General features: G+C 41.2%; 1 protein-coding gene across 1 annotated transcript; it reads left to right on the top strand.

The window, feature by feature from the left end:
* Positions 1–40: 40 nt before the first annotated feature.
* On the top strand, positions 41–11,992 carry tm2d3 (TM2 domain containing 3). Its single transcript, XM_047153390.2, has 6 exons — positions 41–197; positions 1,462–1,635; positions 3,103–3,263; positions 3,779–3,953; positions 8,155–8,230; positions 8,478–11,992. Exons 1-6 carry the CDS (start codon positions 89–91, stop codon positions 8,641–8,643), a joined length of 861 nt encoding a protein of 286 aa, XP_047009346.2. The 5' UTR covers positions 41–88; the 3' UTR covers positions 8,644–11,992.
* The last annotated feature ends 1,574 nt before the right edge of the window (positions 11,993–13,566 follow it).

Raw genomic sequence — 13,566 nt, 5'->3', positions numbered from 1 at the left:
CGCATGTAGCAAGTCCTGCTAGCCAATTACAGTTTAGAATGCGTGAGTTTCCACAAAACGGGTGGGGGAAAAATCCCAGTCGGTAGAGATGGTCGCTAACGGCTTCAAGTGGATTTTTCAAAGGGGACGGGGCATCATGAGGAAATATGGCGTTTTATTCCTGCTCCTCGCTGATGTTTTCTTCAAATCCTCAAATGGTAAGATTGAGAATAGAAACGGAGTAGGTTTATCGTCTTCTGTTTTTGTCATCCCTGACGAGGAAGCTAGCAAGCTAAGGTTCCCTTTACCTCTCTAGCGTTAAGATGGGCTAATTACAAATCCCCCTCCTCTTTAATATAGTTCACTAGGTAGTGTACAGCAGCAATTAATTCTTATTTTACGGAGTGCACTTGTATAGGCAGCAAGGAGTCATTTGGGGGTTGGCCATCAAAACACCTCTGTAGCTAGTTGTAATGCTAGTTAACGTTATTGTCTCTGTCAACATGACTGTTTGACTCAAACCAGGTGCACAAATATGACCATTTAAAATATTAGCCGACTAAAAAGAAACAATTTATTTAGTCAGCTATGGCACGAGCAGGCCTAGTTAGCAACTAATGATGCTTGCAATTGCAAGTGTATTAATTGTGAAATATAAGATTGTTGTTATAATAGTTTTTGTCATTTCAGTCTTGGTCCTTCTCTTTCTCTCTCTCGGTCTCTCTCTGAATCGTTAATCATCCCTTACAGTTTGTGTTAAAAACAGGGAAATGCTAAAAACGTCCATCACCCAGCAGTGCTTTCAACTATTTTCAGGGGAAAGTACTGTACCTAATACATGCTCTAAAAGTCGCCATATGACGTCACGCGCGAATTAGCTTATTAATTGAATCGTCATGACGGTTTGCACATCAAAACTTGAGAATAGAGTTTAACCAGAAAACAGTATGTATACGCAATTAAACACTTGTTGTAGCCGTTGTAGGATAATAATAAATGTTTAGCACACTGAAGCTGATTATTTTTCAAAAGTAGCACACCCTCAAGAACGATGGTGATAAGTTATTGGGCGTTGGGAACGTCGGCGACAGGGGATCGGCCGTTGGGGGGGGGCGACGGGGTGATTGGCCGTTGTGAGCAGTGTCAGTTGCTAACATCAGCTCCAAAAGTCACAATTTATCAGTAGGCTCTTTTTCTTTTTAATTACATCAGTAAAGGGGTAGTGACAGAGTTACTAATTTGCCAGCACTGGTATCACAGGAGCATGTCTGGATCAGAAATGAGAAACGCTGCTGTGTAATTATCATTAGTGCTCAGCTTTTTGGTCATTTTGTCTACTCGAGTATTCGGGAGAACTACGTTGTTGTCATTGATGTCTCTTCCGAGTACTCGTGCCCATCCCTAGATTGTACACATTTATCCGTGTCTGAATTTCTTAACCCTCTTGTTTCCCCGGGATCAGCATGTCTCTCTGTTTAACAGGGTACCTGAGCTCCGCGCATGTGGGTCAAGATACTGCATACACACCTCAGCACGGCCCAGCAGTACCAGGTCCAGTCAGATCAGCATCACCACCACCAGCAGCAGCAGCAGCAGCAGCAGCCACCTCCTCTTCCTCATCCTCTTCCCATTCCTCTTCATCATCATCATCATCAGGTAATAGGCAAGTTCAAGGCATTTATCGCCCAGTTCTAGCATATGTATTCTGATTATTTAGCTTCACTGACCGACTAATGCCAGATTTAAATAGTGCCTGAAAATTATGGATCAACTAAAAAGACAAATAACATTTTTATTTAACGTCCATGTAAATAATTGAAGAATTGGAGAAAATGAAACAGCTGTGACCAAAAATAAATTTCACCGTCCAATCAGCTATGAAGGGATTTGAATAAAAATGCAGTCAGTCAGGGTCATAAATATACAGACGGTACTTTTTGAAAAGGGTATTGTTAAATAAAAGGTCACAGTACAAAGGGCTGGGCCTTTTCATGTTGAAAGGTTGTGTTTGTGATGTGAGAACTATTGGAACTCAAGGCCACATCTTTTTTTCTTTTTTTCTTTTTTTGCTGAAGACGTTTGGGTTTAAGCTCAAAAGATGAATATGAGAGGAGAGTTTAGGATTTTCAGCTTTTATTTCCTCCTGGTATTTGTGTCGACACAAAATTTGTATGCGAGCAAAAATATTGGAACACGTACCTGACAGGTGTTTCATGTTATGCAGGTGTGTCCTGTTAGATCGATTGTTTAAACAATAAATATCTCTGAATATCTACTCTTGGATTTAGTCATTGCAGACTGTATTTGTTGTTAAAAGTGGATAAACCAACATGAAGGTCAGAGAGCTGTGTCTGGGAGAAAAGAGGGAAAATCAATCCGAGGCATTGCACAAGCAACGGGCATGGCCAATACAACAATCTGGAATGTGCTGAAAAAGAAAGAAGTCAGTGGTGTAGTGAGCAATAGAAACCGAAAGGGTCGGCCAAGGAAAACAACAATAGCTGGTGAGAGAAACATTGTGAGAGCTGAGAAGAAAAACACAAAAACAACAGGCAGTGACATCGCCAACAACCTCCACAGTGCAGGGGTGAAGGTATCGCAATCCACTGTTTGAAGAAGACTTCGAGAACAGAAATATAGAGGCCATAACACAAGATGTAAACCACTCATCAGCAGCAAGAATTCAGATTAGAATTCACAAAGAAATACAGAGACGAGCCACAAAAGTTCTGGAACCAAGATGAACCTCTACCAAAGAAAGACCAAAGTGTGAAGAAAGAAAGGATCAAGCCAGGGATATGCAAGCAAATATTAAGTGTTGTTTACTTTAAGACTTCTCAGTAGTTCCTATACTTTCGCTCACCTGAAAACTGAATAGTCTGATACAAAAGGTTCTATGTTTTATGTTGTTTAACACATCTAGATGTAAATACCAGGAAATAAAAGCTGAAATCCCAAACTCTCGTCTCATATCCATCTTCTGATCTCAAACCCAGACGCCTTTGGTGTAAAGCACAAATAAATGAACTGGCCTCGCCGTTCCGGTAGTTTCGGAGAGGACTGTATCACGCTGCACATGCTGTACTGGAACCGACGATAAAAAATGGACCCGATTTCTTTCAGTGTCTCTGGCTGACGTCGAGAATCACGAGGCAAAGTGTCCCAGCAGAGGACTGTGCAATAAGTTACCAGCCGACTGCTTCACGTGCGCGTACCATCACAACTGCAGCTACGGCAGGCCGGCCAATTTCACCTGCAAGACCAAGGATCGAGTTCACTGCGTGGTGCGTATGCCGGAAAATCGCTCAATTCTTGATTCCCAAAAGTGAATGAGTGCAGTAAATTATTGTCAAGTCACAGCAGAGGTACTTGGCTCTTTGTTGTTGTTTTTTTTTTTTTTTGCCTTAACAGACCATAATAGTCAACCTGTTTATTTGTCCTAAAGCAGGGCTCAATATAGTCTCTATAATTAAATATAAAAAATATGCAGTACATCAGTGAACGAGAGCCGTGCAATTAATAGCTGTCAATTTCATAACTATTGACACCCTTCATTAATATCAATACATAAAATGTGCAGTTTTCAAAAAGGTCTTAACGAGTGCAGTTTGTTTGGGGTTTTTTCCGATCAAACGTGTTTTTAAAAAAAATATTGGCACCCCGTTATCGCTATTAATATTTCGTTAATAAGTCCGTTTTGCCCATTATTTCTCAATACTACTGGAGTACTCCTTTACATGTATCCTGTATGTGATACGTTATGATACAGATCTCTGTGTGCTCTGTGTGTGCTCGTCAGGACGCCTCGGGTCGAAACCAGACCGTCTTTAACCTGACCGTGGATTGCCGGTTTTGCTGGCAGCTCGATCCAGCTGAGTATCGCTGCAACATTTCTACCACCTGCATGACCGTGTCCTGCCCTCGCAAGCGCTACAACGCCACCTGTACCGTCATGGACCATGTAAACTGCTTAGGTATGGACTTATGGATGTATGATGCATGAATGTAATGAAGGAGAGAAGCCTAGATCTGCTGACGTAGTCAAATCTTGCTGTTTGTAAAGAGCTCATTCTAAAACGTAGCACTAATACATAATGTAGGACGGATATATTTAACGATTCCACATGTGTTATAGTGTAGAGCCAGGGTTTAGTCACTCCGTCCTTTCCTCGTGTTCCGCGTTTTTTTTTTTCGTTTTTTTTTTCTTTTAAACAGCACTGCATAGAAAAATAGCTCCTGCTCTGTTACTAGGCATGAGGCCATGTGATTTTCTGATTGCACTGAGCCAGACTTTATTCATCACCCTGAACCACCTCTCTCTCTCTCTCTCTCTCTTTCTATATATATATATATATATATATATTCATTCCAGATGCATGGTGCTTCAGTAGATTCAGATCAGAGCAACACCAAAATCTTTTTAAAATATAGGGTTAGCCTTTAGGGTGGTGGTGGTGTTGTTGTTGTTTGGCCCATTTCAGGTATATATGCGGTGTTTTGTTTCTTTTTATCGGCACAGATAGGTTGATGACGTGCGCACAGACCTGACCGAATAACAAAACATCTGATTGATTTGGTCAAAAGGTCTTGTTTGAGCGCCCTGCTGTGTATAGTACAACTAACCTCCAGTTTGACAATCAAACCGCAAATAAATAGCAGTACAAAAATCTCACCGAGGGAGATTCTAAACTGTGAATCTTGGAGAGGATTCGCAATCAATATTTGTTCCCGTTAAGCTCTAAATCCCTGCAAGAAGGCATCGCTACACCAAATATTTGGTTGCTGATTCGTTACTCATTATAACATGCAAGACTTTTAAAGGTTGATATATGATTAAATCCGATGTGACGTGCGCATTAAACCGAGGCTACCATCGTGGTGGTATTTTTTTCTTTCCTTAACCCTCCTATTATGTTACGGGTCACTTTGACTCCTTTCGACATTTGAGGTGTCTGAGATAATCTCTCTTTTTCTCTTTGAAATTTAAATCCCTATGAACTTGATACGTTTGAGTTTGAAGCTGTTTTTGTGTATATTTAAACTGTGGAAGTCATTCTGAACCATAACATAATGGATGTAACTTTTTATTTTATTTTTTTTCTTCCCCCCAACATAACAGGAGGGTTACGCACAACGCCGGTATGATTTCCGAGGAGGACGTCGTGCAGGGAGTGTTTATTTTCTTCCTGTAGGGCAAACGTAAATTGGCAATTTCCCTTACACGCGCTGTTTTGAAGCGTGATCTATATTTGCTGCCTCACTCCTGCACACATTTAGTCTGGAGCAACGTTTGAAGTGAAATTGAAAACCTTTCTGCATTTAAATTGAGTATAATAATGCAGACAGCGTGCTCAGTACGCTGGGGAAGGAAAACCATCACCCTATTTCTCAGATCCTCACACTAAGGGTGGGTGGAAATGACGCAATCGGAGATGCTTCTACGACGCGTGGTGTTAGCGTGTAGTTTTTAATGAGTTTGATGATCATCTTATGTAGTGTACTGAAACTGGAAAATAATAGAGTGAATAATAATAGTTTGCAAAGACATTTTAAGCAGTTTTGAAGCTTCTGTGCAAAAATGCGATATCAAATCGGTTGATTCCAATGAGCACTTGCGGTGGGAGAAAAAATTTGCGATAACCACGTTATCTCAGAAAAGTGACGCAATTTACCACAATATCGATACTATATCGTGATATTGCCCAACTCTGCCTCACAATATCATCCAGTCAGCTACAGGAACAACTCCAAATGGTACTTAAGCACTAAACAGTCCATGCTGGAAGTGAGAAACCTCGGTACATCACTCAGATCAATAAGGACAGAGGAAAACTGCGTTTTACAGCTTCGGTCCTTACAGCTGGAAACAGCTCCCAGACTGCTCCATTAGCCATCATTGGATCTGCATTTTATATTCAACTATATCAAAACATTTCTTTTTGTGTTCTGATAAATCCCTAAACTGAACAACCCTAGACTCACTTGTGTTTGTCTGGTGCAGTTCGCCGGAAAAAAAAAAAGCCCTTGTATGCTTTTATCCACGTCTGTGTCCAGCACACTGCATTACCCTTTTGTGAATGAAATGTGCTGAAAAAACGGCCTCTTCCATCTTTTCACTCTGGTGGAAAAGAAAATTCAGGAAGAGTGGAATAAAGTAGCATTTGTATTACTATAGCACTTTTTAACGAAACCGCAAGAATCCGGACGAAGGTCCTGGTCACTAATGAGCAAGCCGGAGACGAGAGTGGTGGGGGGGGTATACTGCGGAGGCAGGCGGTACAGAGTGTGCCGAGAGGATGTGAATAAGAGTCCTGGGACGAGCACAGGACAGCGTTTATGATTACAGCAGCAGCTTTTAGGTGTCTAGTATTTATGTGTAAAGCGTGGTGTGGGTTCGCTTTTAGACACCAAGAAGCATTTCTTATAAATTTATATCGAAACCCCTACACATTCTGCGTTAAAGCCAAACCCAGGGACATAACGATATTATCATCCCTACACGACATCACATTATCCGTTACGTCCACTGACGCTTCCTCAGATGATATTTTATTACCAGATGTGGCAGCCATTACGCATTTTGCGTAGGAGCTCAGCAAAAAAAAAAATCGGACAACTCATGTTTGAAAACGAGAAGATGAGCTAATTGATCTGGAAATCTGAATCCGTGCTTGTGTTTTCAACTCTCTGATATTAACTGACTCTGCCTGGAAGCCCCGCCCACTGCCCATTCATTCGGATCGAGCTCGATCAGACCGATAAAGGTGTTTACGTGAAGGCTTGAGCTGTCAATCGGATTACTATTATTGGGTTGCACGTGAACGTCGCCGATGAGGTGCCGAGCCTTAACAGTTTACAAACGATATAAATGGGATCTATAATTAGAAAGTGATTCAACGCGCTGTTTTTGTTCCTTCGCCGACAGAAATGCTGATTTCTGATGTCTTTTTAACGCGCTTCTGGCCGATTAAATCGTTCATCGTGATGATGAAAATTTCTGTCTGTGCAGCTGACGTTATCATTAGAAGCGCTGCACAGTGTGTAAGGAGAGGAAGCTCTAACATATGAAAGCGATGCAGAAGTGGTGTCTGTATTGTTATGCGCAAGCATAGGAGTAGATAGTATCAGTTCTTTTAGAACAGGTAAATGTAGCGCTAAGTGGGGAAGTTAAAATGTAAATGTCATTTTGTTCCAGTGCTCACAGCTTTGTTTTTTCTTAAGTAAGCCTGACATTTGAATGCTATTGACATTTTATACGTTTTTTTTTTTTTGGCATTTGATTTGTTTTTTTTTGTTTTTTTGATGTGTTGTGTTTCTTAGATATGAATGCACCTCCTGTAAATCTCAAATAAATATACTTTAGCATCGATGAATAACCTTGCTCTGAGATAAAGTATATTTATTCGGTCGCTGCTTGGATATTAGGGGCGTATTATAATGCTAATATCGTGAATCAAAAGTGGGTGTGGCCTGAACCAAAAGAAACACTGCAAAATTCTTGGGGGGGGCGGATCCCAAAGGTGGAAATGTTAGTGTTGTCGGCTTTGGGTGGGAATTCACCGTCAGGTACATCACTCCAGCTCATGATTGGTCTTATCTAGAGATGTGTGCAGGACCGTTATTTATTAAATAAATAAATAAATAATAAATTTAATTGTAATCCCACTCATAGTTATTATTTTGTCCATGATATTTTCAAATAAATGTAGTTGGTTCTGTAAATGTCAATGAATACGTTGGATTTTTATTTATTTATTTATTTTTATTTATTTTTTTTGGGGGGGGGGTCGTCCCACAAGATTCATATCTGGCCACTTGCTCCAGCATGAACGTAAAAACCTCCCACTCGTGCGACTTTTCCCAGTCAAGTCCTCTGGTGTCAACTAGATGCATTATGAACCTTTCTGGCAAGCTTTCTTACAAAAGCTGTATTTATTTATTTATTTTTAATCAAAATTGTGCACATTTTCTATTAATATCTGTTTAGATCGGATTGTGTGTTCAGTCTGAGGAATATGTTCGTATTCGGGTACATCCCTATTACGCACGTCCTGCTGTTCGTTCATGCATGTAACACTTGTGGGCTCAGTAAAAAGTGTCTGTGCCTTGAATTTGTAGCTGTGAAATATTTATCCCAGTGCAAAACATGGACACATCTCTATCTGCTCTGAACAGGAAAAAGGGAATTCCAGAAGCGCCTCTTCTGCAACTGGACTGGGGGATATAAATGGTCCACAGCACTGACGCTCAGGTAATCCATATAATCTACACCAAATTACAACTGAAATTATTATTATTATTATTATTATTATTATTATTATTATTATTATCACAAAGTTTTATTAATATATTGAATACAGAACTTGAATGTTGAATCATTTGCCTGCATTATGATGGTTTTAAAGTACTGTGTGTGTGTGTGTATATATGAGATATGGATATAATTTTAAAGCTGATTTGAAAAAGATGAAAAGATGTTGTCTCCCGGTTTCACGCAGCATCACTCTGGGTGGGTTTGGAGCCGACCGCTTTTATCTGGGTCAGTGGAGAGAGGGACTGGGCAAGCTCTTCAGTTTCGGCGGACTGGGCATCTGGACCCTCATTGACGTCCTCCTCATCGCCGTGGGTTACGTGGGGCCAGCTGATGGATCGCTCTACATCTGAGACGTAAAGTGACATCACGCAGGCTGTTTTTTTTTTTTTCTTTACAGAAGGGGAATTTCAGACTGGACTGGAACACAACTGGTGAGATTAAACTTGAGCTGGTTTTCTCGCCAAAACTAGACTACAGGAAGACATTATTACTGTGTTCACATAAAAAAAAAAACCCACATGGTGTAGCTTAATATCGCTGTAGGTGAATGACTTCATAGCCGTCTGCATGATTCTCAGTCCTAGTGCGCGTTGGTTATGAGGAAAAACATGCACTCGGTTTGTGCTGTGAGATTTTTATTTCATACGTAAAGACTCTCGGAAAGATCCTCGGTCGCTCGGAGACGAATTGTAATGCCACTTTGTATCTTAGAGGTGCCTAAGTGGTTCCGTCAGTCTTCACAAACTGGGAAAATGAGGAAAAGACAACACCACCTGGGATTCTTTTTGTCCTTTTTTCCCCCCTCAATGTTGAAAAGAAACAAAAACCTCAAGGTGTGCCAGTGCCATTACGCTGTTACGCAGTGTAACATTATGCTTGTGTGTTTGTTGTAACGTTTGTTTGTCTACACGGTAATTGCATTTGTACCACTATTTATTTTCTCTTTTTCCTTTTTTTTTTTTTTTTTGACCAAATAAGCTCCTGACAAAAGCAAATGGTTATATGACTCTCAATTCGTAAGGTTCATTAGGTTTCACTAAGCAAATATATTCACTCCGGTGTGTGTTTTTAAAGGACCGAGCGCATATGATGCATGAATGGGGAATAATTCTAGAAAGAAACCCATCAAGAACCAGATACTGAACAATAGCACTTTCTCTTTTGCAATGGAAAAGCACAAAAGGAACTGATGGGAATCAGCACAGCGCTGCAGATACACGGAAACACGGTTTCCATACACAGTCTGTGAAATTACACAATAAAGGAAGTGTAATCACCTCAAAAGTAGCTATGGGTTCTTAGAAGACGCTAATGGCGAATAGAACTTTCTGGAACACGATACGGAACGGAACGTTAAGCATGTGAAACTCCTTATAAGCATAATGTTAAGCTGTTGCGCCCAACTTTTGGCCCAGACTCCTGTTTCTCTAGTGCTGACCTGTAAATATCAGCCTTGTAAACTGTAATCTCTCTCATTGTAAGCTGGCATCATGCCAGCGCTGCTGTTTGAAAAGGAAAGCTGGAGGCGGACGGCTGTGCGTGCCTGCTTCACCTCCTTTGTTCCGCACACACTTTAGATCTTCTCCTCCAGCGTCTCAAGAGACACTCATTCTCCGACCTTCATTATTCCTCCATCTCATGCCAGTGGGCCTACACCACAGAGAAAGGATTCCTGTGTTCACAAGGATACAAACCGAACCATTCGGTATGGTTTAGTAAAGAGAGCGTTGACCTAGAAATAAAAAAATAATAAAAAAATAAAAGATCTCCGTTTTGGTTCTCATGAATCCTTGAGTGAACAAGAAGTAGTCCAACTAGTTGGTGAGAAACAAGTCCAAATATAAAATATCTAAAATAAAAGTGTGTTCTGTTCTGTGCAACAAATGTTTAGGTGTGAAAACAAACTTGGCAGGAGGAACGATTCATTAAAAGCTTTTGTCCCCCCCCCCCCCGTCAGAATATTTTTTCGGTCCGTGTTCACACCGTTGTATGAACACGCTGCGGGATATATTCAGGGTTGTGGTGGATGCGGGGTCCATATCGAAGCAAGTCTGGATGCACCATAGATGGGGAACCATTCCATCACAGGGCACCATGTACACTCATTCACATCTATGAGCAATTTAGCGTAGCCAGTCCACCTAACAGCGTGCTTTCTGGAGGCGGGACGAAACCAGACAACCCAGAGGAAACCCATGCATATGGGATATAAGCTTGAAAAACATAGTCCATAATGCATCAGCAATGAAGTTTAAATTGATTGTTTTCCTTTGCGTTCTTGCAGGAGTCACGCAGTCATGACACTGCTAATGCGCTCTGGGGAGCAGTGTTTGAGTCTTGATTTTCATGCTCTTTGGGTCAAATCCATTGACGCAAGGTCAGGGTCGCGAATCTAGGCGATTGTAACCCTTATCTAAGGGTGCTTCAGCCCTCCTGTTATTCATCTCGGCTCCTGAAATGTTCACTCGATGCATACTGATTGGAATCTTGCTAAGGGTTAAAACTCTAACTGTCTTCATGGTTTAGACAGAATGGTGCGAAAAACAAAAAACATCCAGTGAACGTCAGTGACGTGGACAGAGACGCCTTGTTGACGATAGAGCTTCGAGGTGAATAGCCAGAGAGAAGAAATGTTTCGAGCTGACAGGGAGGCTACGGTAAACTTAACTACTCTTTACAAACGTGGTGAGCAGGAGTGAATCTCGGAACACACGACACCTGAAGCTGAACCCTGAAGCCGATGAGCTACGAACAGGAATCTGAAGGTGGTGGGTGTACGTGGAGAATATTATACACCTGTGAGAGGGGAGATCCAACCTGACCAAGACGTTACATTTATGCACTTCTCCTCGGGAATGCTTCAGTCTGGGACTCCATTGAGTATAATGTCAGCCCGCCCGCTATCAGCATCACTCGCTCACTCCCACGCTCCCCTCCGAATGCCGACGGCCTGGTTCTGCCTGTGGCTCAGCCTCTGATCCGTGATCGGTTTCTCCCCATGACGCCTCCACTCGAGCCTGAGATTAATTAGAGGAGGAGAGGTGATGAGTGGGTGCGCTACAAATCATGGCTTTGTGAACTCATCTTCAAATAGTACCGAGTTTGGTTCAAGTCGGCATGTGAACGTCCTTCACACGCACTACATCCGCGCGTGAGTTCAAGATCGTAATTTCATCCGGGAGCTTATTGGCACCGATGATAGCTTCCTTTTCGACTGATTTGAACAGATACAATCCTCCGCCAAGTCATTTTCTCCTCTTGTGTGCATCGACTTTTTGCCAGCGGGATAAATTTGTTCGGGTGTGTTTCATTTGTTCATTTTCGGTTACTTTACACAATTGATAAGTTTACTGTGAACACTCCTCTCCCCCCGCCCCCTCGGCACGTCTTTTCTCTTTGTTCCCGTGTTAACTCGGGTACAGACGGATAAAGCCCCTCACCATTTGCGCATTCCTTTTTTCCCTGAATACCATCTGCACGCGTTTACACACCTTCCTGAATAACATTTGTTCGTATTCCTACGAATGCCTGAAAACCATATATGGTGTTGTTCCAGTCTTACACTGATATGCTTCCCGTCTTATGCGAATATGCCCTTCCACCTAGCCAATCACTAGTTAACCCATTGTCTCTGTCGTGTGCCAAGCATAATATATACTCTGCCTTTCTTTGAATAAATCCAAGATCTTGCCATTTGAACTTTGCGTGTCTGTGTGTCATTTGTCAAACTCTCCCAAGCTTGGTGCGGGAAGTGTGTAGCGGGGCGAGGGCACCATTTATTTATTTGTGTGTGTGTGTGTGTGTGTGTGTGTAACTTCTCTTTCTCTATTCTCAACAGCGCAACCCTCTATTCACAAATCCTAACAACATTATAAGATTAAGTCATTATTTCCAAATAAAGTATGCTAAATATTCACATAATCGGGCCTCATTTTTCAAGCTGGATACAAACAAACTTTATTAGTAAATCCTTCACATGAGCATTTAGAAAAGACATTCCAGCCCTACAAACTGCATATGTAAAAAATAAATAAAATCATCACATTTCACTTTTTTTTTTTTTTTTTTTTTTTTTTAAATATAAAGACTTCACTTTAACACTTTATATTTCCCTCCCCATGTAGTGTTTATTTTTTTCCCCACACCATCACGTTATTCACATCACGTCACGTGTTTTACTTAAACTCACAATTTCACGCTTGTAGTATATGAGCAAGTGGAAAACGCAAGATCGCACGTTAAAAAACGGATGCGAATTGGATTAAAATGTACCGTATCATACAAGAAATCCTGAGCTTGTGTAAATTTACACGGGGGGGGTTGGGGATAATAATAAAATGCATCAAGACAAAGACTAGACTAGTTAGTGTGTGTCTGAGCAGCCAGCACAATGTAATGTCTGAGCTGTATTAGTGGAGGATGACACACATCATGCTCAGGAGGCACTTTTTCACCACCGAGTTGTCATTTTCCCGCGAGCTTTGCACCTTATATGGGCGTTACTAAATGTAAATCAGTTGTGCCATGAACTTTCACGAGTGTTATCAACTTGCACACATGGATATAAAAAAATCAAATCAATGAGTATGAAAAATTCCTGCCTGATTTTTCCAAATAAATAAATAATAGTAGGATACATCTTTTATTCCTGCATGAACACCACATTTGTGTAAATAATCTTGCAGGCAGTTTCTGAATAAACGTTTGTATCCTGTTTGATCAATGGAGCCCAATTTTACTAAAAGTTTGCTGGAACAAGGCCGCTGGAAATGATTCAGTTTCGGCTGGCTTTCCAGCCTTAGATGTCGAGTTCAATTTGTAGATCCCAGTACCGACGTATTAAGGATTTATTTGTGAATCTATAAAACGCTGAAATTCTAGCTAATGATCAAACCCACAGGTTCACCATCCTGCACATTTGAGTGTTTTTCCTGCTCCACGACCAGGTTTGGGAATCTGTGAGCCAACCAGAGAACTTATGGTTTTAGTTTGAGAAATAGTCGCATGTCAGGGAAGACGAACAAGCTCGAGTTCACGTATTTGAAGAATAGAAACAGTCATTACTTACAGACAACAGAGTCTAGTCGTTATTCAAACGTATAGATCGTAGTCACGTTCAGTAGAATCCTGTAGCGGTCACTAATTTCACCCTGTTTCCAGCCCACGGCTGTAATTATAGCAACATGGGGCAGAAAATAAATACGTACAATAATACCTCAGGTAGTCCGGGAAATTCCGCCCACTAAAAAAAAGTTTCTCTCCTGTATGAACTT

This window comes from Ictalurus punctatus, chromosome 4 (assembly GCF_001660625.3).
Source record: "Ictalurus punctatus breed USDA103 chromosome 4, Coco_2.0, whole genome shotgun sequence".
NCBI classification, from domain to species: Eukaryota; Metazoa; Chordata; class Actinopteri; order Siluriformes; family Ictaluridae; genus Ictalurus; species Ictalurus punctatus.
The sequence above is the reverse complement of the archived record's forward strand: the minus strand, read 5'-3'. Positions and strand labels throughout refer to the sequence as shown.